The 25,833-nt window shown below is 44.3% G+C and overlaps 1 protein-coding gene across 1 annotated transcript in view; it reads right to left on the minus strand.

The window, feature by feature from the left end:
• The window catches only part of ITPR1 (inositol 1,4,5-trisphosphate receptor type 1), a 318,159-nt gene that overhangs the window by 97,250 nt on the left and 195,076 nt on the right, over positions 1-25,833 (minus strand). Inside the window, exons 38-41 of the mRNA XM_060161317.1 lie at positions 25,471-25,619; positions 24,437-24,548; positions 5,491-5,623; positions 3,293-3,483 (exon numbers count right to left, since the gene is read on the minus strand). Of these exons, the coding sequence (XP_060017300.1) occupies positions 3,293-3,483; positions 5,491-5,623; positions 24,437-24,548; positions 25,471-25,619 (585 nt within the window). The remainder of the gene's footprint in view (positions 1-3,292; positions 3,484-5,490; positions 5,624-24,436; positions 24,549-25,470; positions 25,620-25,833) is intronic.

Here is a 25,833-nt window from a genome sequence, read left to right on the forward strand (position 1 = left end):
GGGGGCTCACGGGCCACCCTATCCAGGCCCACCCAGCCGTGAGCACACTGGCTCTTCCAACAGACAGCAGCTCCGCTCGCCGAGAGGCTGGGCCTGGAGCTCCACCGAGGCATTTCATCTGGAGCCTGAGCATATGAGTAATAAATGTGTGAAAACATGAAACTAATATTCGTAATTACTTTACAAGATAAAGAACTTGAAGGAAAAACAGCTTCTGTGTGCCTTGCCATCACCATCAGGGGTACACTGTGAAAAACACAGCATCTCGCCAGAAACTCAGACTGCGTCGTGCCAGCCAGGCTCGGCGCCGGCAGCCCTCAGTCTCCTCGAGCCCTCCCCGGGCTTCATTATTCCTTAATTAACGGTGTCTTCTTGTGTCCAGTCATCCAGACTCGGTAAAGCCTCCCGGGGCCAAGTGGGGGGCCCTCTGACCTTCTGGCTTCTGGCATCCAATCGGGTGACACTTTGGCCAACATGCATTAACTATAAATGGGTCCAAGGCACCAGCCTTGAGGAGGGAGCGAGCGTTGGAGAGTCTCCATTCATGACGTCCTGTCCCCACCGGGCTCAGGATACTTTTCCTCCTTTATTGAAGTATAGCTTTTGTAGAGTAAAGCACACCAATTCTAACTGTATGGCTCCCAGAGATTGAAACAGATTTATACCCACGTAACTACCAACACGTAGCCCATCGTTTCCAACACCCCCAAAGGCCTCCTACGCCCCTCCTAGAAAACATCCTGCCCTGTGAGCGCGCCTTCCACTCTTGTGCCTCTGGGCCTTCTCGCCCTGCGGCATGGTCCAGCCTCCCCACCCCCCAGCTCTGCGCACAACTTTCTGACCCACACCCATCCTTCAAAACCCATGTCATCAAAAAACCTTTCACTGGCTCTTCACGTGGCTGCCGTTACTTCTCCCTTGGGGGGTCCGCAGTATCCTTCCTACCTCTTGGATGGCACTACACATCATTCTTGAGACACAGCTTCCTATGTGCATGTATACTAAGTCTTATACCCTTGCTTCATTTTTAATTTCTTGAAGACTGGGATTAGCAACTTTTTTTTTTTTTTTTTTTTAAATTGAGGAGGGGAAGGAATAACCTAAGGTTTCCAACTTATTTGGCCAGTAGGGAAAAAACCCCAACCACTATCAACACCACTTCATTCAAGAAAAGATATCAGAAATTAAAAAAAAAAAAAAATTGGACAGGCTATAACCTCAGAATAAAATGGTCAGATGGTCCTTCAAACTGATACATTTGGTTTATGAAACACTGACCACATCACCCCGGTTTCCACACTTGGCTGTGCCGGGAGAAAATTCTCATAGACCGACCGGCCCCACTGTCTGGAAACCACTGCCCTGAAGTCCCTAGTTCAGTGTCGTGTACACAGCAAGTGCTCAATTAATGTTTAGTTTGACTGATCTAGTCCCTGGGAATCACATGGTTCAGAGACCAGGAGAGTTTCAGCCCTGCTTCCATGACAGCGCACATACCCAGACAGCAGGACCACGGCAGTGGGCGAGCGAATCCTTGTGAACAGAGGACCTGCAGGACCCATCCACGCGCACACGCATGGTCAGACTCACGCGGGACAAAATCAAACGGCAGCCCACATGTTACAGGTCACAGGTGCCCGTGTGACAGTTCAGTCGTGCAGCGGACTCTCCCACCGGCACAAATCTCAACTGAGGGCAGAGCACATAAGAACGTCAGAGGTGTGTGTTGGGGTACTTGGGCTGGAGGCCGAGGAGACAGGGCCGCCGCAGTTGCCATGGGTGGGGAGGGCACAGGGCGCCTAGCTGCAGGAGCGAGTGGGGCTGAAACCCAGGTGCCCTGGCTCAGGCCCAGGAGAAGAAATGCCCTTTTTAAATTTGCACAAAGAAACAAAACTTCATTAATCCAGATTCTGAAATTAAATTGAAGACCAAGAATATATGGTCGGGGCTTCCCTGGTGGCGCAGTGGTTGAGGGCCCGCCTGCCAATGCAGGGGTCGCGGGTTCAAGTCCTGGTTCGGGAGGATCCCACATGCCGTGGAGCAGCTGGGCCCGTGCACCACGGCTGCTGAGCCTGCGCTCTGGAGCCCATGAGCCGCAGCTGCTGAGCCCGTGTGCTACAAACGCTGAAGGCTGCACGCCTGGAGCCCGTGCTCTGCAACAGGGGAGGGCACCGTGGTGAGAGGCCCGCGCACCGTGGCGAGGACTGGCCCCCGCTCGCCGGAGCTGGAGAGGGCCCATGAGCAGCAACGAAGACCCCACAGAGCCAAAAATAAATAAATAAAATAAATAAACTTATTTTTTTAAAAAAGAAATAATACATTTAATTAGGGGACCAAACATCCCAGTGTACACCTGCTGACCTAGCATAATAATTAATGGCATAAAAAAAAAAGAATATATGGTCAAGTTAAATATATACATAAAGGTGAACTTTATGGTATATGAATTATATCTCAATCAAAAGCTGTTATCAAAATGTGTGTGTGTGTGTGTATGTATGTATACACACACACACACAGCTAAGTAAACCCTTATTCAGAGCCAACAAAGAATGAAGAATGCATGAAGGGAGTATCCGAAGTACTTTAAAATATTTAAAGGAATCTTTTTAACTGCCGTGTCCACGTGAAAATTATGTATATATTATTAAAATTCATTAAAATTGCTTCTTTAAGGACTTCTACTCAGAATTCTACTTCCTATTATTATTTTAAAATATGCGTCATAACAAGCCAACAAAAAGTCATCTATTTACCTTTGACTAAGCTAGCCTGGCTTTCCCCTATTAGCTCCTATTAGTTCAAACTGGTTCAGTTTTATTGAGCTTTTCAGTTAAAAGAAAGAGAAATATATAGTTTGCAAGAGCTGCAAGGTCCACAGATGTAACAAATCTAAACAGCACACACAGTCCAAACCCCTTCTGGTCATCAGGTGACGGGATCCTCTATGATCCTGGATAAAAGCTGTAAACATAATTCACGCAATCATTCATGAACAAACATACGGATTATCTATTATGCTCCAAATCCTGGGCCAGTTTTCTTCACATATCCTCAGCATTTTATCAGTTTTTGAATGTAACTCACGTTTTAGAACCAAGTCTGAATTAGGACAGGATGACCACAGCAAGATAGCAAAAGAATTCGCTTTTCAGAACAATACGATTTCGTGCCCTAAAAATGAGCTGTCTCTCGTACAGGAGTCTCAGCACCGCCCAGTACCTGGTTCCCGGAACAAATCCTCCTCCTGTTCAGCAAGGACGCCCCATGAGCAGCAAAGCTGCCTTCTTACCTGTATGGTGGTGTTGCCTCCTTCCAGCAGGGCGATGGCCAGGAGAATGCTTTCATGGAACACTCGATCGCTGGAGGCGTTCATTATGAGGTCGATGACTAGATTGGAGGCCCCCTCCTTGTCAAGATGGCACTGAACCTCAGCCAGGCTCATCTCCCCCCTGCTCATGGAGCTGGACCCGGAACCTCCCCCTAGGAAGATGGAACATTGCTCTTATCAACCACAATCAGAGCAGTTAACATTTATTGCATACTTACCGAGTACCAACACTTTGTGCACTCAACACTTTAGTGATGCTATCTTAACAAGCACAAAGGAAGGTACTCGTTATTAGCACAGAGATTAAGTCACTTGTCCAAGGACACCCAGTGCAGCTTGTAAGTAACAGAGGTGGAACTTGGATGTAGGCAGGTAAGATGAAGGAAGAATAAGACATTTCAAGCAAGAGACTTAAAGCCATCCAGTCAAGACTCTCCCTTACATTAAAATACAGTGACCCGGGGCAGAATTATTAAGAACTGATCTGAGTTTAAGAGACAAACCGAACTTAAACACTTCTTAGAACTTAAACACGCTCAAGAAGCATAGCCTATAATGATCACTTCAGTTCTCTTTCTAAGAAGCCCACCGCAGCCCCAAAACTCACCCTTTCACATACTTTTTTCATTCATTCATTCAATAAATATTGACTCAGTGCTTGGCATGGAGCGGAGAGCAGGGGGTAGGGGAGTGAACCAAACAAAGTTCATCTCCTCACTGAGCTTCAGATGAGAAGCATATACTTAGGAAGAGAAGGCCTGTGCCATTTAGTGGAACAGATTCCAATCGTGTTGAGAAAGTGCCTATTTAAGAACTTGCACTATTATTGGCAAAACCCGAAATATGAATGTTCATGGGGAAATGGGGTGATTAAAAAAAAAAACACAAAAAACCCCCAGAAAATCATCTATCAGTCCCTCCCTGCAGAGTTCAATTCAAATGCCACATCCTTTACATTGCTTTCCTTGAGTCCAATCTACTGCATTTCTAGTACAAGGTAGACACTGGCTGTCACATCTTCTCTCCAACAGCTTCTTAAAGCAGAACCTGTCTCTGATGCATTTCCAAACCCCCCTCCTGATATCGCTCCAGAGCCTCACATGTTTGTTGAATGACTGCACTTCGGCAAGTAAAGAGAAATAGTTTTGAGATGTTGGGGGAAGAACTTCTGCTTGACAATCACTGGGAACGTTTGGATGAGAAGCTAAGGTCTGTCTCTGGGGTGCTCTGTGGGCAGATCCGCTCTACATTTTCATTTGGCGAGAAGCCCAAGATCCCTCCCCAGAGATTGCCAGAATTACGTTACTAACCACTGAGTACTTCTGTGCCACCAGCAGAGTCCACCAAGGACTGAAGTGCTCAAGGGTCATCACCACAGCCTGGGAATCAGGCAACTCACATTTGTGCTTTGAGCACGGAACTACTGGCCCCTCTTAAAACCAACACCATCGCTCACAGTTGAATTCAACGTTTTGGTAGCCTTTACCTGTAATTGTGCTTACAATGTTTTGGGACTCCTTTCAGGATGTGTTTTTAAGCAATTCTTTACTGGTTTTTTTTTTTTTTTTTTTTTTTTGCAGAAACCTAAGACTTTGGGGAGGCACAAAGCTTGGGCATTAGAATTAGATTTAATTAATTTAAAGCATTTAAAGCTTTACATTACAGACCAGTCACTAACAAGCTTCCCTTTCCTCTGTTCAACAGGGATGACAGCAGTCCCTACCAGATAGTAACTCGGAGGAGAAAAGGAGATAAAGAAGGCAAAATGCTTGGGAAAGCCTTCGGCTCAGTAAGTGTATAATAAATGGTGGCTTTCGCCTCCTCACTGCCAACAGCATACTCATTTTATGGGAAAACATGAGTCCTCGTGGCCCCGAGAAAATGTGCGATAAAGTCAAGTTCATTGAGTCATTCAAGTATCACCAAGAGGGCTGCTGCATGGGAAAAAGGGGCAAAACACTCAGCCAATATCTAATTGCAGGGAAACATTTTTAGACACCAATTTGATGGTAGACCAGAGACAAAACAAGCTGCTAAAATAATACACTTGCAACCCAAATGCATCTGTTAGAGGTCCAACCTGCTAATCAGAAACACGCAGCTCTTGCGTGGCACACTCAGTTCACACGTGCAGCTAATTAGCACCCCACGTGGCCTACCTCCTCCCCCGGGCTTGCCGGGTCCTCCTGGTGACAGCGGGCCATTGCCAAAGCTGGTAAGGCTCTCTCTTCTTCCTGAAGGTCTGATGTTTCCATAGTAACGGTTGACCAAAATCTGCCTGAGGGCCTCACCCTTAATTCAAACAGGATAATGAAATCAGGTTCTGAATTTAATGCATGACTGAGCTACTAATATTAAAAAAAAACAACACAGAGGTACTCAGTTATAACTGGCTCAGTCTCACTCAGTGAAAAAATAAATTATTAATAAGAGCATTTGGAAACTCTGAAGTTAACTTCTTCAGTGTTTTCTCAGGAAACCACATCATAAAAAAGCATCAATCTAAAATATTAAATATCTGAAAGTACTCTCTCACACGGTGATAAAGACAGAACATTAATCTCGGAGGGTAACTAAGAGTAACAAAAAACAAAACAAAACAAGAGAAAATCCCTTTGGGATAAGCCAATAAAATTCAGACAAATTGAAAAATTCACAGGTCATCTTCCCCACAGCAATATGAAAATGTTACTCCAACCAGAGCATTCATCCCAAGGTCCAAAGAAAATCTCAACGTATCAGAGTAATAGAGTAAATAAAACAATAAGCTGAAAGTAAGCCTTTCTTACAGAAATAGTCAATGGGCCACATAGTGAAGAAAAAATAATGCAACAGAAAATAAATTTCTGGCAGAGATCAGATATGTCAATCAAAAAATAGGTAGCATGGATAAAGTGACATTTGGGATTTGCTTTGAAGTAATATGGGAGGAGGGTACTAGCTGGGTATAAATGAGACAAGAGTGGGCATGAGTTGATAGTCACCGAAGCTGAGTTATGAATGAGGGTTCTTGAAACTCTTCAAAATATGTATTTTGGATATTTTTAAACATTTCCATGATAAAAACTTAAAAATATACATAAATATCAAAGGACTCCTGGGCAGGGGATATAACAAACTGCCGCGATTCCAACCAAAAAAGAAAAAAAAACAAAAAATCCTAACCAAAAACACAACCTTGACTCATTCTCAAATACTACGCACATTGGTAAAGCAGCACAAAGCAGTGGGATTTATTCTCAGCTCTACTCCTCGTGCAGTCTTACTGAGGGACTCCCAGACCACCTCCCAATCTGGAAGTTTCTACCAGTTAAAGGATATATGGATTTCCCCTGGACCCTTAAGTCCTGGAGTTCCTCTGGCACTTCACTGAGAGGTAAGTGGGAAGTCTAGCAGAGAGAAGAGGTGCTGCAATACAGCAAGTCTCTAAAATAGAGACACAGGAGTTCTTCTGAAGAGACCTGCCACTGTAACGGGAGCCAGTGGAGCTTAAAGTGATTTGTTGAGAGGCTCTAAGAGCAGGACTGGAGACTTCAAGGAGGGTGTTTGCAAAACAAGATGGGAGGGAGAAGAGTGTCCTAAGGGTGGTGGGGAGGCAGGACCAGGGAAGAAGGACCAAGGCACAGAAACCTTTAGTTCAACTGTCAAAATGATGTGAGGTCCCAGAGCTACACAGCCTGGCTTTTCTCCTTTGTTAAACGCATGCTGCTGGTCAGACTCCAGGGAAAAATGGAGAGATGGGGTAAACAGGAGAGAGAGAAGGGGGGAAGGCAGTCCTGATTTTTAAATGAAAGTTCAGGCATGAAAAGAAATCTCAATTTTCCTCTCTCCATTCCATCCACAAATACGTCTCTCGTCGTAGTTAAGCAAGGGAGAATGCCTGTAACTAGGACATGAAACTCATTTCGTACTTCGACCACCAGTAAATTCAAGATTCCAAGAGTACTTTCAGTGAAGAAGCTATTTGTGATCTTTAAAAATACTTTCAAAGTACGCTGTTTTCAGTATAATATTCTTTAATGGCTTAGGAAACCACGTTTTTGTATAAAGATATAGCTTTGCACCAGAACAAACGTTATCAACGCTTTCCAAAGCAGTCATGGAGAGCATGGTGATTTTGAAAGGCTGACTTCACAAGAGAAACACATATTTCAAAGGAATGGTCAAGAAAGCTGACTAAGAAAGCAAAGGGGGAAAGGCAAGGCTACCGCCACATTGAATGTAACAGTACACTAAATACCATTTCCCTCTGCCAACACAATGATGCATCTACTTGATTTTGTTTCTGAAGATACAAACTCTGAGCTCCCCCAGAACGGAGGGTTGGCAGGAAACCATCCCGGTTTTCTATGGGATCCTCTTGGGCACCACAGGAACACTGTCTGAGAGGTAAATGGCTGATCTGAGACCTGTACGCTACAGCCACAGAGAACAGCCAACATTGCCACTGTGGCAAGAACCTGGAAGAGCACAGGGTTGAATGGTCAAAGGCAGGGTGACTGTCACCAGCCAACAAACATGCCTCCTTTAAGGGAAGACTCAACCAGAGGCTTCACACTACGATTCCACCTAGGACTGGAGTGGCTCAGAGTTTCCGCTCCTCGGGGTTGTGAGGGTCTCATCAGCAAGACCCAGGTCAGTCTGCAATCAAGGAAGCAGGAAGTAGAGAAAGGAGCATATGCCGTCCGGGAACACGTGGACTCCAGGAACAGGAACTTCACATTTATGCAGCCCGGATGCCAACTAAAGTTCCAAAGGGATCTCACATTACCATTTTGCCTCTCCTTGCACAGACAAACCCTAGCAGTTACCATAGCAACCAACGCATCAAATGGTACCTTTTCCCCCATAAGAGGATATCATGAAATGTGTGCATTATGGAAAACACACACACACACGCTCCACCCTACAAACTTTTAATTTTTTCCCTCTTAATTGTACGGTTTTTGGCACACATGCACCTCACCTTCACTCCACAAAAAATAAATTTTAAGGCAAGGGGAGAAAAGAGAACACGTGGGATTTGCTTTTTTTTAAAAAAACAAAAAAACGAAAAAACAAGATGAGATTCATTCCCTTTCTGAAAGAATAAAGACTGAAAATTTTAGGTAAAAAAAAAGGGACAGAAAGAGAAAATGCATAAGCATTATTAAAAGTGATGCAAATCCTTAGTGTGAAAACTTAGGTTCAAGGAAAATTCTGTTTTTCTGAGCTCGTGGTTTAATTTAGGAAAAATTAAAATCTGCAGAGAAAAGCCTTCCTAATCATCTTGATATAAATTACTCAACAGCACTAAGCTGTTCACGGCGTACTGGGCTGAGAAAGCTGATTGCAGAGAAGGAAAAAAAAGTCACTTCCCAAAAAACATCACTTCCCCAGCTCTCATATTTGGTCGTGCAGCCTTTTCTTCAAAAAGAATACTAGTTTTTCCCCAGCAGTTTACAGCTACAGCATGCAAACCAATATCAGATGTTTGCCTCTGGTAAAAAAAATTCTACATTCCACACACATGATTACCTAAGACTGAGAAAAGACAAAGGCAAAGGGTTTCATGTGCAGTTAAGTGTCAGGTGAAAATGGTGAAAAAGGCAGGTCAGTGATGCGGAGTCAAGAAAACAAACTCCTGCCTTGCAAGTCCGTTCAAACGCGTTTCATTCCGTCAATGAAACTCGTGGCTAATGAACTGTGTGGGAACATAGCCCAGCGTTGAACACAGCACTAAGAGTTAAGATCGCAAAGGAGAGGAAAAGTGACCTTTGGGCTCCCAGGTTCCAGCCGCTTAAAAATCAGGTGCTTCAGGAAAGATTACCCTCTCACATGAGCAGTGAGCCTCTCACACCTTAGTCAGCACTAAGGCAGCACCTTGATTTAAAAATACCTTCCTTTTCCTACTCCGGTTGTCTGTCAAATCACTGCTGTGTCTCAGTGTGCAAGGCGACCATGATCATTAATATCCCTTCTCAGAGTCCAGCCACTGTGCGAAGTGCTTCAAGGGCACAGCTCTGGAGAGCAGTCATAAGGGATGGAGACTATTACCCGCATTCTACAGCAGGAGAAACTGAGGTTAAATCATGTGCCCCAAATCACACAGCGAGGGCCTGGCAAAGGCAGGCTTGAACCGGTTTCTAATTCCAAAGCTCATGCACTGGAGCAAATCAAACTTAGGGCACGAGAGACAGCTATGTGCCTTTACCAGCTACTTCTAAGACCCAGGACAATGCTTGAAGGACAGGCAAGGATGGAAAAAACAGGAATGCAAGGTGCCCTTGATCAATGAACGGCAGGAGACACTGGAAGCTGGTGGGGAAGGGCTGAGTGCCAACTTCCTAGAAGAGCTTCTTTGGTCATAGTCTGAGAAAGCACAATCGCAAGAAATAGGAAAGGACTCGAGATGTGCTGGGACTGAGGTAGGGACTGAAAGCACGTGAGCAGAACAAAGGTGCCCCGGGCACCCACTCATCTCAGACGCACATTCTCCAGGACACTGGTGAACACACTTTCAGGGCAGTACTCGCCACGACTGCCCATTTCCTAACCCTGTGACTTGTGAAATGGAGGGGAAGGCTCTCTTGGCAGGTCAACAGCAGCATTTATAAACATTTACGCGTTAACACGTGTAAAAGTCTTAGCCTAGGGATCGGCATATGATAGGCACCCAGAAAACCAGGATATCTGGTATTTTCCAGAAATGGGTAACATGCAATCAGTGGTCAGCATGCTAACGATATACGTGGCCTTCTAGGAAATGGTTTAGCAATGCACAATCAGCACCTTAAGGAAGAATCTACCCTGTGGCCTAGAAATTCCCCTTTTTTGAATCTATACACATATGTACACACTTGTCCAGTTCCTCATCAAAGGAAAACATTACAAAGTACTCGTTAATTTGTGGAACTTTAGCCAGTTGTTAACTTTCAAAGACTATCCAAGAAAATGCTTAGATATATTAAAGGACAAAAGCAGGGAAGAAAAGTTATACACTTGGAAGAACCCCAATGACAATGAAAGTGTATCTGCGTGTGTTGCCACACATTCTCACGTGTGCAAAAAGGGGGGCAGAAGAAAATATTAAATCAAGAGCAGCTTTTATAGCTAGGTAGTATAATTATGAACATTTTTTCCATTATACTTGTTTTGTTTATTATACTTTACCCATGATGATCATCCGTTACTTACAGAAAAAAAAATTTGTTTTTAAGGCTACACTTAAGGAAAAAGCCACTCCAGGAGAAGAAGAGAGAATGTGAAAAGCTGACTTGGTCGTTATTCGGGGACCGGCTGGGTGTAGTGCGCGAACAGGTAGTTTATGGGTAGAACCACCAGTCAGTTTCATTTCTGTAAATGGCTGTGATCGGTCCTGAGCCAATTAATGCTATGACAATGACAACCACCACCACCACCATCCGTCTTTAAGTCACAGCCTGTGGCTGTGGACAGTGCTGTGGTCATTAGCTCCCAACACCCAGGACTACGTACCCTTTTATGGTCCTCCAGTTGCCTCAGGGGTGGACTCGGTTCAACCTCCTGCTAAGCAGGCAGAAATTCCATTTAAGTACGTACAACACTAGGGAGACACTCCCATCTTCGGGATCAGCCACAAATCAAATACACGGAGCATGCGTACGTAGCGAAGACTGACACAGAAGGAACACAGGCCTGTGTGAGGCTTTCCCCAGACAGACACCAACGCTCCATTACTTCGGATGCCGCTTAACAACGCGCCCATCCCCGACCCTCGGGCACTGTTTAAGATGAACAGGCACATGACTAATACTTCTGGCCAATATTATTTTTTGCACAGATTATGAAAAGGAACTTGAATGTTAGGTACATTTACATGAACCCAAAAGGGGTCATGATGCAAGACTCAACCGGGCAGGTCCTTACATGACTCACACATGCATTACTGCACAGCACATGCGTGAGGACATCAATGCATACACTTCCAAGCAGACACATACATGAGACCTCAGCACTCCCCAGGCCACCAGCACACGGCATTCTAATCAAGGCTACTGAAGCTGAAGAGCTCTGATTAGAATATTAGAGAATGATCATTCCAAAGCATCCCCACTGGAACTCAGCTATTTGATAATCTGTTTCATTTCTAAGCTCTCCTTTCAGATAAACTACACTTCATTTTAGCTTTGACTCCTGTGATTCTATAACTGTTTCTGAAAGTAAATTTTGATCCTTGGAAGTATGCCTCCCCAAAAAGCTTCTCTATAACTTTAGATGTCTTAATTAATTCCAGTCCCTCATTTAGCAAGCTGAGTTAGCGACAGGAAGAACAGAAACAGCGCGCTGTGAAACTACAACTTTATCAGCAGCTTCACCAAAACTATACATTATTATCCAGAACTTCAAATTCCCTTCGTCTCTGCACAGAACCCAGAGTTCTATTTTGTGTCACAGCAGAAAGGCCTGGACGTTCCAGCATTTCTCAACTGAACATTTCAAGACAGACATGAACGGTTTTGTGTGAAAACCTTTGGACAGTCACATGCCCTCACCTGCAGGACCCTGTGGTTTAAGCTCCAGCAACTAAGAAGTTTCTTTCTATACCAAGAGCTACCCGATTACAGCAATGATCAGGCCCCAGGCAGACAAGAGACTTCCCTCCTCGCACCTACCAGCGGGACAGACATTTCCCCAGAACAACTCACACGCTCAACCAGGAACACTGACAAGCACCCGTATTTGCTGGTGCTGCAAATACAGGTGAGCAGCACACACCTCGGTGGAGTTCTCAGGAGCCGGAGCTTGGGGCAGCTAGTTGGGAGTAAAATGAAGCATGTTAGTTACAGCACGTGCATCTCATGGGCCGCGAAAAGTCCAGAGACCAACACTCAAGGACGAAACATGGAGGGCAAGATCAATGATGAGGTGACAGAGCTGCCACATCCACTGAAAGGGGCTTCAGCCACTGAGGGCAGGAGACACCCTCCCTTTTGAACTGAACTGAATGTGCTTGTGTTGGGAGAGACAACTGGCCTGAGATGGGAAAACAGATTTAAATTAAGGTAAGAAAAAAGTCTACCACTGATCAAGAAGGAAGTATGCCTTAAAAAAAAAAAAAACCAAAAACGATGTCAAAGGAAGAACTACTGCACATCTATGTTTTGTTCGTCCACAGAGAGGAAAAGTGATACAGCGTATCCCCACGGAGGTTCAGGGAGGGGAGAAGTGTGTGCGTAATGACAACAGGGGCCTCAGGTGCAGCCCCCTTCCCGGAGTCCCGAGGCCCTTGCAAAGTCTGTACCGCCACTCGCCCGTGACAAGCTTCTTCCGTGGGCAGGTGCGTCCTCCTGGGTCTCTCCTTTCCCCACATCCCGGCCCTGAATCAGAGGGTAAGACCCGAGGCTCCAGCTTAGGGACTGAAAAAGCCTCTCTGCTCCAGCAGCTCTGGGAGGAGACAGGAAGGCTCCTGGCTGCAGGGTTACCTGGCTGGTCACTCGCCCCTCCACGTACTTCCCTCAGGGCTCCAGGGCCTGGGGTCCCCGGAGCCACCCCCACCATTCCATGTAGACAGCCCACTCCTCTGACTGCCCCTCAACTTCATTACACCCAACCCATACCTGAGAGACAAGATGATGGCCCCGAGGAAGATGAAAGGCAATTGCGAGGGCGCACGTGGCAGCTAAAAAGTCCACAGTTTCAGGTGGCAGCAGCAGCACGAATTGTCCCCCGGAGGGCACGTGCTTGGAGGAGGGACTGACATCAGATGTAACCGCCAGACCTCACCCTGGGCTGCCCGGGACCAAAGTCACGCACCGGGCACGGCTGGCTGCTTCAAGGTGCGGTCTGGGGCCATGGAACGAAGCCAAGGCTCACGCTGCAACTGAGTGACCTTGGCCTCCTTCGGCGGGACTCCAGCGACACAGCACACCTCCCGGGAGGCCAAAGCCTGGCTGTCAGGTGTGAGCCAGCACAGGTGCTGAAAGCACGAGGTGGGGAGGCTGGAAGCTGTGAAATCTGGCGGGGTCTCAACCCAGCTCAACACTTGATACCCCTTTTCATGGTTTGATCCCCAAGATAGAAAAAAATGCTCTTCATATAAGACTGTTATTATGTCACCTAATGATTTCTCTTTTTTTTTTTTTTTTCTATTTGCCAACAGGTAAAATGAAGTAAAGATACAGGGGCTCTCTTTAAGTACAAAGATTAAACTAATTTAAGAAGGACAAGGAGGCATAGGTGGGGAGTTGCTCACTGGATTCCGGACAGAAGAGCTTTCAGACCTGAGTGCAGCTCCACTAGCCTCAGGGAGAAAATTTCCCTCCGACGTGCTTCGCTTCCTGTTGGGGTCGGGAAGCACAGAGTGGTAGCAAGGACTTGAGTGTGGTGAGGAAAATAAAACCAGAGCTCAGGCGTATGTGTTTTCCAGATAATATAAACAATATCACGATCCAAGAACGCACTTTAACTCTATCCTTACATCCTGTATGCTTTAGGCTAAAGAACTAAAACTGTGCAAACACTCGTGCCCTCTGCTCTTAGTGCAAAAAGGACACATAAGAAAAAGTAGAACTAAAGCAACTTCCCATGCATTTTAGAGCAGTCAGAGATACAGATGGGAAAAGTACTATCTTTTACAATTGGCTTTGGCCACATTTCACCAACATATCCTTTATACTGATTCTGTATGATCAGAACAAAAGAATTATAGGCAGGGATTGACTGTAGGAAACTACAGAGCTATCCTCTTACTCCCTTGCCCATCAAAATAAAAGTTAAAGAAAAAGAAGACGACGGAATGGAAGGAAGTAGCGTGTCTTTTTAAAATTCTCTTGTCTGAGATCTCTTTGTCCAAAGAAGCATCTTGAATTCTTTCGGAACGTTCATGGGTAGTATATAGCTATTTCTTACACACTCAGAGATCAGTCGTTTCTGATATGTTTTATGATTGTACTGACACTCTATTGCCTCCCTCAACTGCTGTCATGTTAGTTGTCGTTTAATTTTTAGAATAAAAATTACAGTTACTGATCTTTTCCCTAGAACATTACAGAAAGACTTGAGACAACAGAAAATTTTTTGCTGCTTCAGGAATCACTATTTAAACAGAGGACAATTTTTTAACGCTATCCATTCAGGAAACAGAATAGAAAAACTGACAGCAGTGGACAGGTATCATGCGACCGTGGCTCATGCAGGCGCTGGTGCTCTGTGTGACCCTCAGGCAGTCACTGAACCTCTCTGGGCTTCCACTTCCTGACCTGTAGTTCAAGGAGACTTGAGCTTATTATTTAGGATTCCTTTCCAACTAAAACATTAAGTAATGCTTGGTATATTTTCAGTAAACTTCATTCCGTAAATATCTAACAGGCAAGTTCTCTAAAAAATACAGCACAATAGGACATAAAATGATTTCAGGCATCGAAAAGGCCAAACCAAGCCTGGCGTATAATTTGGTAAAATAACCAATGGCCTTTACCAGCACTGCTTCCTATGAGGATTTCACCTGTATTTCTGGGAGGATAGGCTCTTTTATGGCAGTAAGCCACACTTTTGAAAAAGATAAGCATATTAATAAGCTATGTATGTTCAAATCAGATAACAGCTACATAAATACAATATATATTATCCAAAGCAAAAGATAATTTTGGTAAAAGAATTAAATGATTTTCTCAACATATTTTTATTATCAAAGTAACTTTTTTTTTTTTACATGAAAGGTAATTCTCAGTGACCACATAGTAAGGGAGACTCTTCTGAGAAAATGAGTATTTCTGCATTCCCCAGGTCTTGTCTTTTACCACCTCATCTCAGGATCGGTCACTATAATCAGATGCTGACACCTCCAGTCAAGGTGAAGTCTCCCCAAATGAACAGGTGACTGGCAGTGGTCCGATGCTGCCTGGTTTTGAACTTGGGAACCAACTATTGCCCTCTATTGCCTCTGCATATTTCTTCTTGGATCTTACGTCTTCTCAGCGCTTTTAGACAAGGTCAGCAAAATCAAACTTCACAGGAAAAAGATTTCAAATGACTGGCTTTGAAACAGAAATTCAAAATGAACCTCAAGGTCCAGAATCCCAAGTGTCCTTCCCAGATGAGGCCACGAATCAGGTCATCGTAACTACGGCACTTGAGTAGTAACTAGATTCGTGCAGATAAGATGCTGAAACACTCGCTTTCTATACATAATGTACCTAACATTTTGTCCGGGGATGGATTTCTACTACAAATGAAGGAAATTATACTTTGCCATTCTTAAAAAAAAACCCACAGACTTCTGAGGGTTCCTATTTGTGGTGTGTGTACAACGGCACATCCTCACATACGTCCATACCGTACGTACATACATATACACATCCGTTTCATGTGTGCCTGTTACAGGCCAACACAGAGCAGAGCCACTTAAAACACACTGTTTCCTGCTGCCATCAATATGAATCCTTCTCCCCTGGGCTTCTAGAATTTTCCTTTGAAATAAGATGTCTCCTTCCATGGGCCACCCCTAGCAGAGGTTGAATATAGTTCAAGAAATGAGACTGTACTATAGATCTAATTATCAGCACAGCAAAGAGAATTTACCATCTCCAATCCCCTGAATCAGCCTTCAGTTCCTTTCACCCACTCCATCTCAGAGAAGGGAAAAAATAAATAAACAGCGAATGGCCTCGCAAATATGTTTGCTGGGTCCTGGCCTTCATGAGCCTTTGAAAACCCACATTAAGAGAACAGAATGCCCGAAAGAAAACTGAGCTAAAATAGAAGTTACCTAACGTTTTAGCAGGGCAATTTTAAATCTTCACATTTGCTAACACAATGCCGTTTACTAATGGCATTTGTTTTTAGAAACAAAGTAAGAAATACACATTATCTAGTTCCAACGATGAAGTTTCACCTGTATCTTATAGAACAACATCACTGGAACCCAAAAGTAAAATTCATTTTCAAAAACCACATTCTGACTTGACTGAATTATACAACTTCTGTCATTATGGAATCATCTCAGCATTTAAAAAAAAAAGGAAAAAAGAGAAAGAAAACAAAACTTCCCCAGATTCTGCAATAGCTCCTGTATGCTCCGACTTGAGCCCACTTGCTCTATGGCTGCCAGTGTCTAACAGTAAACAGCCCCGCTGCATTTATTGGCAATTACTGCTGAAGGTCACACACCAGCAGCGAGCCTAAATTCCAGGAAAAAAAGAAGCTCTTATGTAACTGCCGCCTGAATGTTGGCAGGTGCCCAACCCAGCAGTTCACAGCAATGTAAAAAAGTAGGACACCTCCACCCTGGGTTGGATGTCATGAGAACGCCCCCTGAAGGTGAAATTGAATAATTCTTGGGTTTCTCTTCTCTGTTTTCTACCCCCCTCCGCCCCGAATTTTACTGGCAGTGGCCTCCTTTGCTTGCAGACGCAGTTCTCGGTGGCAGAAGCTGAGGACTCAATATATAGGCAGATACAGGCAGGGTGCTGCCACCCTAACAAGCGGTAACACCAATCCTCCCACTTGCTTTTTTGTTGCAATGCAAGGAGCTGAAGTTGCCAGCTGCCACCAGTGGCTCTGCAGAGGTCAGGGTTCCAAGCGACAGTGATTAAATGGGGATCATATCTCAAATAGGAAGAAATGCAGCATGTCCACTGAGCTACCGCACACACTTTCTAAACACGCCCTCCTTTCCAAAGACGCACACGTGAAAATGAGGTAGGTTACCGTGCTGCCCACCGCCTCGGCCTGAAGTTGGAGTGCTGCATCAAAATCATCCCTTTGTTTAGTCCAGAAATTTACAGTTTAGAAAAGTGACGAACATGCTCACCTGCCAGTGGTCCTCAAGGTGTGACCTGACCTCCTAAGCTGTTACCTGACCTCCCTGCTCAGGCACAAGTCTCTAAGTTACACGGTCTCATGACCCCAAGTGCTTCACCTTCCTGCATTTCTCATGGTTGATGGCTGTCACTTAACATTAATTTGGATTATCGTCTGTCACCTCCACAGAACCGTAAACTCCAGAAGGGCAGACACTGTGCCTATTTGGACCCAACTCCCCTAGTCAATGCGCCTGGGATGGAACAGGCACTCAGGTATTAGTCACATGAACGAATGTCTCAAGCAGCCATCAGTGTCTGTTTAAAGCCAAGAATGGGTAGATGAGGGAACTTTCTGGGCGGATAGAAACAGTCCCCATCTTGATTTGTGTGTGTCTATAGGTAACAATTCGTCGAGATACAAACTTAAGAATAAGCTGAATGGACACTAATGGAAGCAGCTCCCTACGCTTCTCCCCTCATTCGCCCTCTCCCTGCCCCCTAAGGAAAAGGTAAAATCAGGAGGTAAGGATGGAGACCCTGCCTATTTGCAAAAACTGATAATAATAATAATAAAGAAAAGAAAGAAAACCCTCCTTTTCCTGGTTTCAAATGAAATTTTACTCCAGAAGACAGCTGGGAAGGCTCCCACCATGCACTTTTCTTGCAGGGACTCTGATTCTGTCCTCACTTCACCCTCTTTTCTCAGAGCACAGACAGAGTCTCGGACGATGCTGTGCTTTTTTTCCAAGCCGTTCACTGCACATCTCCTCTCTCACGATGCTCAACAGGCCTTTGTCACTGAAGAGTGACAAAGAGTGACACTGAAGAGTGGTGGTCCTTCCCCAATCTAGGGACCATGGCTCTCCAGATATGCCGTACCCTGCTCAGGGGCTATTCCCCAGCACGTTTCAAGGTTGAAGTGCTGGTTTGCAATTTAGGTGGGAGGCCTTGCCCGTACCACGGGCCAGCGTGAACTCTCATTAAGTTTCTTAATGGAGTTTCTGCAGAACTCCAGCTGTGGGTTGCCGGTTTTCACCCACACACATGGACAAAAGGCTTGGTGGGAGAGAAACCTCAGGAGCTGCGGTTGTTTCCAGAACAGACATGGATAATAAAGGCCAATCAGGCATGTCTGCTTAGAGGGCCAGATCCAACAGGCTGAGGATCTGGGGACACTGTTGGTGCTCCAGGGCTCTGTGGGTTGCCAGGGATAACAACGGAGAGGGGATCCACAGTTGCTTCCTCAGGGAATTTTCAAAGAATCCAAGTGGCTGCCAGAACATTCTTCTTTTATAAACAGACAGTATTCTATTTCCTAGTGGATAATTATAAACACACCTGCTCCAACTGTGGAATCTTTCCATAAGCGAGCAGTAAACTCCCAGCCAGGAGACCCAAGTTCTATCTTGAGCAAAGCAAACACATCAAATGATTACTATGCTGCAAAACAGTATATTAATAACACTGCAGACTCCGATTAGGGAAGGTTTTCCTTTCCTGGCTTAATTTGTCTTTAAGCAAATAGAAACTCAACCTCAATATTTCAGAGGAAAAATTCAAATTAGAGAGGCATTTACAACTCTAGGGAGAAACAAGAGTGTCGAAGGGTGCCAATATGAAAATTCAGCATGAGACGTTCTGCTGGCATACAAATAACCCGGAAGAGAGAAGACCAAACAGGAAGGAGCAAAAATCACTGTAGTTAAAGTAGTTAAACCCCTGTACAACCTTTGGTTTTTCTCACCCTCTCTCCATCCCAAAGAAGCACGGACTCCTCACCTGTTCATGCTGACTCATTTAAGGAAAAGTCTGCACTTACAGAATCTACCATGGCTGAACAGTAAGCGCTCCAGGCCAGCAGTACCAGTTCTGCTTTAGCCGCTATCTACCTGTGTGAGCTAGCACCACTCACTTAACCTCTCTGAGCTCCATGCCTGAGGGAACTGGACCCAATTCATAACCGCTCGTGTCGCTTTCAGTTTTAAGTCTGTGATTCAAACTCTCCTTAGGTACACCTGAACCACCTCTTAGTATTTCTGAAATTATGGGGGTAGATATTAGAGCAGGCCTCATATTCTATTTGGTAGCTCTATCCCACCAAAATAAGGTATTAATCGTTCTACCAAAAGAATGAACAGATACTTAAAGAAGTAGACCAGAAAATTAATTTTTAAAAGTCAGATAAAAGTGTTTTCCAGTCTGCTTCAATTTACTAAGCAATTAAACTCCCTCAATTATATGCATTAATTCCCCTCATTAATCCTTCCTATTATCATTTACCAAACATGTATCACATCCTACAGATATGGCAAGAAATGTTGAAAAATATTCATAGGAGAGAAAATATTTAAGACACCCTCAAATCCCAAATACAACGGCCACTCATCAGTCTCCCGGGTCATTCTGGGTAAATGAAACTAATTTGATACATAAGTATAGAAACCATCAGATGACATTTCAATTTCTTGATCTCTAGTTGGTTTTTCTAGAAGAGAACCCAGGGATATTGTACATTCCTAATCCCACCACAAGCCAGCAGCTGGCAGGTCTCAACCAGGGCTGTGGAATTTGCACGGCACTTTGACAAAATTTTATATGACCCCTCACACTTAACACTTCCAACATGTAGGCCAAGAGAGCAGTGGTTTGGTTTTTCTTTGACTACTTTCACACTATACCAATGTAGTTATTTCTTTTTGCATGGGTGCTTCACATATGGACAGAAAAGCTCCTCAGGTAATATCAACACTCAGTTTCAGAGATATGTTACTAGCCAGTGTCAACCACAAATTCAGTTGAGATTCTAGACAGTGAAGGATTGACATCTTATCACAGCTTAGGAAATCTTTATCTAGACTCAGATGGGATCTCCAAAGACAAATGGCAAACAAACTCATGGGAAATGCTAACACAAACACAAAGGACTCGACTCACTCCCAGAGGCAACACTACACAAAGTCAGATACTAGACGCTGCAGAGACTAGGGGACAGATCACAGAGTTCACTGGCAGAGGGTCATGGAAACATCACCATGGGACACTTAAAAAAAAATGAAATTAGGACCTCTGCATTTTCCAATTCATCAATGGAAATCAGCTGGAAAAGAAAAAAGGGGGGGGGGAGAAAAAGGAGGAAGTGTTAGAAAAGGAAATATGAGCGAGCTAAGTGTTAGAAACTTTGCCATTGTATTCTTATCACTGACTCAGGTTGAAGCATCATGACCATCTTAAGAGGCACAGGCGTTCTCGACACCAGCGCACCTCACCCTGACATCTGCTCTGCAATGCTCTGCTCCAGAACAAACGGGCAGGGTGCTGCCACCCTTTGTTCACATGCCAGGTATCAAACGTCGCAGGTCACTTAACCAAGAGCCCAGGACAGCACCTTTGCACTCTCTTGTAGCGAGAACCCTTGAACTGAGCTGTGGGCAAGGGCAAGTTCCCCAATCAAGAACCATGTCCTTTCAGAAGAGGATGGCAAGGAGTAGAGTCAAAGGCTAAACACTGATCAACTCAGCTTAGGACAAAATTCTTTCTTTGGACTCATCTTCCCATTCAGTGGGGGAGGCGGGAGTCTGCGGTCCAAATTATCACTGGACTAAATCAGATCCAACTTCAATTTAAGTAGTAAGACCAACATATACCAAGCCCAGAAGCTCCGAATCCTGATACTGTTGATGATTAAAGAGAACAGATTTCCCCTAAGGTGATTAGTGCCTACCCAAGTGATAGTAGTAACGAGTAAATGATGTATTAGCATCAAGTTCAAGAAAAAGAAAAAACAAAAGCACTAATCACCATTATGCTTGTTTGATGATAGATGGATGATCCACAAAATGTACTAACTATTATGTTTCATTAACATTTAGTACATTTTGCAAATTTAAACTCCTATTAGCAACACTGGTAGCTGGAAATGTTAATAGTTTATTCACCTAGAGAAAAGAAGCACCGGTAATTAACAGGGGACTGACAATTCGTATGAAATGAAAACCCTGACATTACTTAAGGTCAAAAACTCTCTAGTAGTATAACAGCTACTATTATTCAGAAGAAAAAAATGGACTGTAAATAAATTGAGATACACTTTCACATTAATTGTCGGCCTCTGAATTTCTTTCCAAATCCCTGTGACTAATAACTTAAATAAAAAGTAGCTTAATAAAAATCCTACAGTAGATTACAGAGTAGCCAGTATATAAAATAATTACGCTTTCCTTTCAAGCAGGGTCTAAGAGCTTAAAGATGTTCTACGAGTTATAGAGAGATTCAGGTTAAATTTTAGAGATATTTAGCTACCGGAGGTTATTTTTTTTAATGGTTTAATCTGTAAATTAAAAGCAGAGTTTAGTAGGCACTGCACACACAGAATGGTTGCAAAGTCCTGATTTTAAAGTTGATTAACTTTGAATACATTGGACAGAAAAACACAAGAATCACACAAAAATGTATTCCATCATTATTTTGGTGATCCTTTGAAATATTCCTTTATTTTATATTTACCACTCTTTGGGAAATATGGCTGGTCCTTTGCATTTTAGAGACACAATAGTAAAAGAGGACTTATTTAATTCCTAAATGATCATGATTAAATTCTGTGACCATCTTCTTTGTCCAGCCCTTACCTTTCCATCATATGTCATAGTTCTTGGATGGGCACATCTCAGGCAATGAACCAAGACAAGTGGACTGACCACTGGCTTCTCACGGATCTGACTCCTAGGGCCTGACGCAAACCACAGGTGATACCAGAGCCCAGTGGACCAGATCCATGACCACGAAGGCTCAGGAGAGGGCAGGGAGGAGAACAGCCCTGGATGTCCCACGAGGGTGTTAGTCATGGGACAAGTTCCACTTAAGAAGCAACTAATAGAAAAATGGCGCCAAGAAGACAGAAACGGCATTCACGCTTGCCCTTGTGTCCCAAGCACGCAGTCCAAAGGACACCTCATTTGTTTTATCGACTAATGCCCACGGGTTCGCCTAAGAAAGGTTATTGCTTTGGGTCTGGGTTCCTTCCACCCTTGAAAGAGTCAGGCTGTCCCATACGTCACGCTTCTTTAGTCAAACAGGTGCAGCCAACAAACCATCAAAGGCATTTTCCAAAAGCCTTCGTGAAACTGGACAGAGTGGATACCAACAACCAAACTGGAAGAAACAGAAATCGTTTAACAGCCTCCGCCCCCTTTTAAAGCGAATGGTTAAGGAGCCTTTTCCAGCAGTCAGAGCCTGGGGCCAGAAGCTTGGCACACACGTGCTGCTGGTCAGGAGCTGCTGACGAGCACGGGTTTCCAGAAGGTCTTCCTCGGTGGCAGAGCATTTCCCATACTTGCTTATAGTACTTTCACTCTCAACAAGGGGGATGACAGCTCCAATCAGACTGGAGAGAAATGTCATCCTGCCTCCCAGCCTCTATCTGCTAGGGTATGACTCATCTCTTCACCAGCTGAAAAGGGATTTGAGCTACAGCCTAAGAACCTCTTCTCAACTCTGATAACTCTTTGATAGTGACCTCCATCTGCTGCCCTCTTGAAGCCCTGGCTCTGTCACTCTCCATAAGCTTTCTCACAGGCAGTGGTACAACATCTCAGGTCTGCTGTCTCCCAGAGGCCGTGACGGTGCTCTCCCTGTTGGCACTACTGGGTAGTGAAAGGGAGCAGGGAAGCACACCTCTACACGGCCCCAAAGACCCCGGTGTACTTTTCTGTTCAGCAGCAAACACTCGACCAACTCCTAGTACTTCTACTTTCCATGTTATAAAAAGAAAAACTTCAGAGAAATAAAAGTATAATCACAACTTGAAAAATCCACTGGAGTTGAGACACAGAGTTTACCTTAAGTACCTTGGGTATAGAAAGAAACAGATATTCTCAAGAAGAGAAAATTGTGGTCTCCACATTTTAAAATCAAGTTCTCTGCCCCAGAGGTGCTAATATATTCACAGCTGGTTAAGGTCCCTTTGGTGGATTTTATTGTATTACGGAGAGTGAATTTCTATAACTAGAGTCATATTTTTAAAACATTTCTTAAATCTCACCTTAAGAAAAATAAACATCTTGTGGAATAAATGGTTACTACTTACTTATTCGCTAAGTGTATTCTCTATTACTGCCCACCCCCCGCCTTTTTTTTAGTGCAAGACCTACCTAGTTGTCTACACGGGTGTCGTACGGACTGGTCATCTCATTACTTCCCACTTGTACCAGTGTCCTTTGCTTTTATAAACTCTTTCCTGGCAGGTTTCCTACACAAAACTCCTCCTGAGTTGTAAACACTTATTTTCTAATTAAGCGACACTTATTCCAGTTTTAATTTATACATTGTACAAATTTAGAGTGACGTTTAAAAGCCTTGGGTTTGGGGGCAGTGGAGAAATGCATACCACAAAAAGGACTGCATACCTTTCTGTTTTATTTTTTCTTATCCAAAGACCCTCACACATTAAATTGCTCTAATATTAATGACAGATGTTGCTTAGGTTAGAAAGCAAGATTCTGACACACTTTTACACTTGCAAAAATCTGGCTGTCACCATCCCTTTTGATGAGGATGACTGTGATTTAATTACCAAGGCTTCTTCACAGAGATGAATGAGTTACTGTGTATTTGACAAGTCAGTGATATCAGCACATTTACACGCTAGGAAAATGCTGACAGAAGTGGCTTGAAGGCAGTGAACATTATTACCTTCAAATGAAGACTGGTGAGATTTAAACTCAGGGCCAGGCTTTTTTGCTGGGGGCAGAAAGGAAGAGCAATGGGGCTCTTTTTACCCCACTTGGACCAAAATCGGGGGTGTGAGGGCTGTTCTCTGTACATCATTGCTCACTGCATGTGCTAAGAAGTCTCATGTCCTAGGGATGGTCCATTTCCCAATCTCAACTAGAAAAGGTGACATGTTTGTCCGTCTTCATTCCAGTTAGAACTGGAGGCAGTTTCTTCATACACTGGAAGGATTGTGTAACATCTCACCAGAAAGAAGCAAGTAAACCCACAGGTATGCTTAGCTGGAACCCAAAGTTCAGGAACACACACCTTGATACACAAGAGGCATTTGCATTCTCATTGGGAATTTAAACATATGGAAAATCTTGCTGTTGCTGTTTTTCTGATTATAGATTGCATGGCAAGCAGCCTGTAAGAGACAACTACGTATATATGGCTTTAAGGAGACAGTCATATGATTTAGCTACCTTCAGGGCAGGATAAATAGCTTTAAAAAAAAAAAAAAATTTAACCCCTTCAGTGAATATGCCTGAACTAAGGTGGATTTCTAACGGCTCCCACTCCACTTCAATTTAATAGCAAAACCTAGTTTTAACATGAAAATAAAATGCAGTACCTTTTCTCCGTAGCCTCTATCTTTGGTCATCATTTCTCTGAGGGTCTGCAGGACCTTAATGCAGAGTTTCTCCTCATTCTCCTCTAGCAGCTGTTTAGTGTGCTTTATTAACCTGAATGGAGGGGAAAACCACGGATTACAGCCCTGAAACGATCTTTAAATTAAAAAAAAAAACACACTTGACAATCAACTTATTGTAACTAGTCATTTAATGAACAAATATTTACCAAGGGCTCCCAGGTTAAACAGGCTTCCGGGCCTTCGCTGCACTAAGAACAGCCCGTTGGTGTCTCAATAGCGACACCTGCTGGTCGGTAACAGCAAACAGGCCACGGGTCGGCCCCACATAGTGGAGAAATGAGAACAGAGACAGGGGCTCCCTCAAACCAGCTCATTTAGGAAGTGCAGCTATTTATCCACTGAGGATTGTCAGTAATGTGGCTAAAATATGCCAGGGGTGTAAAAAAACCTCAGGAGTATGATGGTTGCAGCAAACACACTGTTCTCTTGGTCCAGTCTTATTCTTTGAGGGACCCAGAAAAATAAGAAACTCAGGCAGAGCCCATGCTCAAGCTAAACAACCAACCAAACTTAGGGTGAAAATCAGATGGAGATTTCTGGTGACGGAACCAATCGCTTCTTCTAGATTTTGCCCCAAGGCACAAACTAACCAACTACAAAGCTGTTAGGAAAAGACTGTGAGGCCCTGGTAGGTGAGAGCTTTTTGAGGGCACAAAGGCCATGGCTTGTTGAGTCTGTACGGCAGCTCATGGTGGGCACCCTATCCACACGTGTTGAATGGAGATGAACAAATGGGCATGCAGTTCAAAGGAGAAATTTTCACCAAAACAAGTGTCAGTAAGTAGGACTGAACCTCCACACTTACTTTGGGAAGGTCAGAACAGATCCCTAGCACGGGACCTTGTACTCATCAAAGTCAAAACTCAGGCCAGCCCCTCCTTCTTCAGGAACCAGTGCTGTGTCTGGCCAGTGGGATTCTGCCCCTGAGCTCCGCAGAGAAAGGGGCTGCTTACTTGCAAATGAAGCCACCGCTTTCACACTTTCTTCTGGCATCTGTGTTCTCCGGGAAGAGCAGCTCAGGCCTGTGGAGGACGTCCACCAGCACAGATAACTCGGCCTGCACCAGTGGCCTGAGACGGTCCTCCAGGGCAGAGACGATGTCCTGGAATGGAAGCACAGCCTTGGTGAGCAGCTTGGGCCACAGCTGACTGCAGGAGGGTGAGAACATTCATTTCTGACCTAAAGCATGACCACAGACGAGACTGGGTTAGACTAACCTTAGCACCGTCTGGTATTTGCCTCAAATTATTAGACATTGCCCAACGGTTACCTGAAGCATTAGGCCCTGACACAGAAAACAAAGTGATAACAAGTCA

This window comes from Lagenorhynchus albirostris, chromosome 10 (genome assembly GCF_949774975.1).
Source record: "Lagenorhynchus albirostris chromosome 10, mLagAlb1.1, whole genome shotgun sequence".
Lineage (NCBI taxonomy): Eukaryota > Metazoa > Chordata > Mammalia > Artiodactyla > Delphinidae > Lagenorhynchus > Lagenorhynchus albirostris.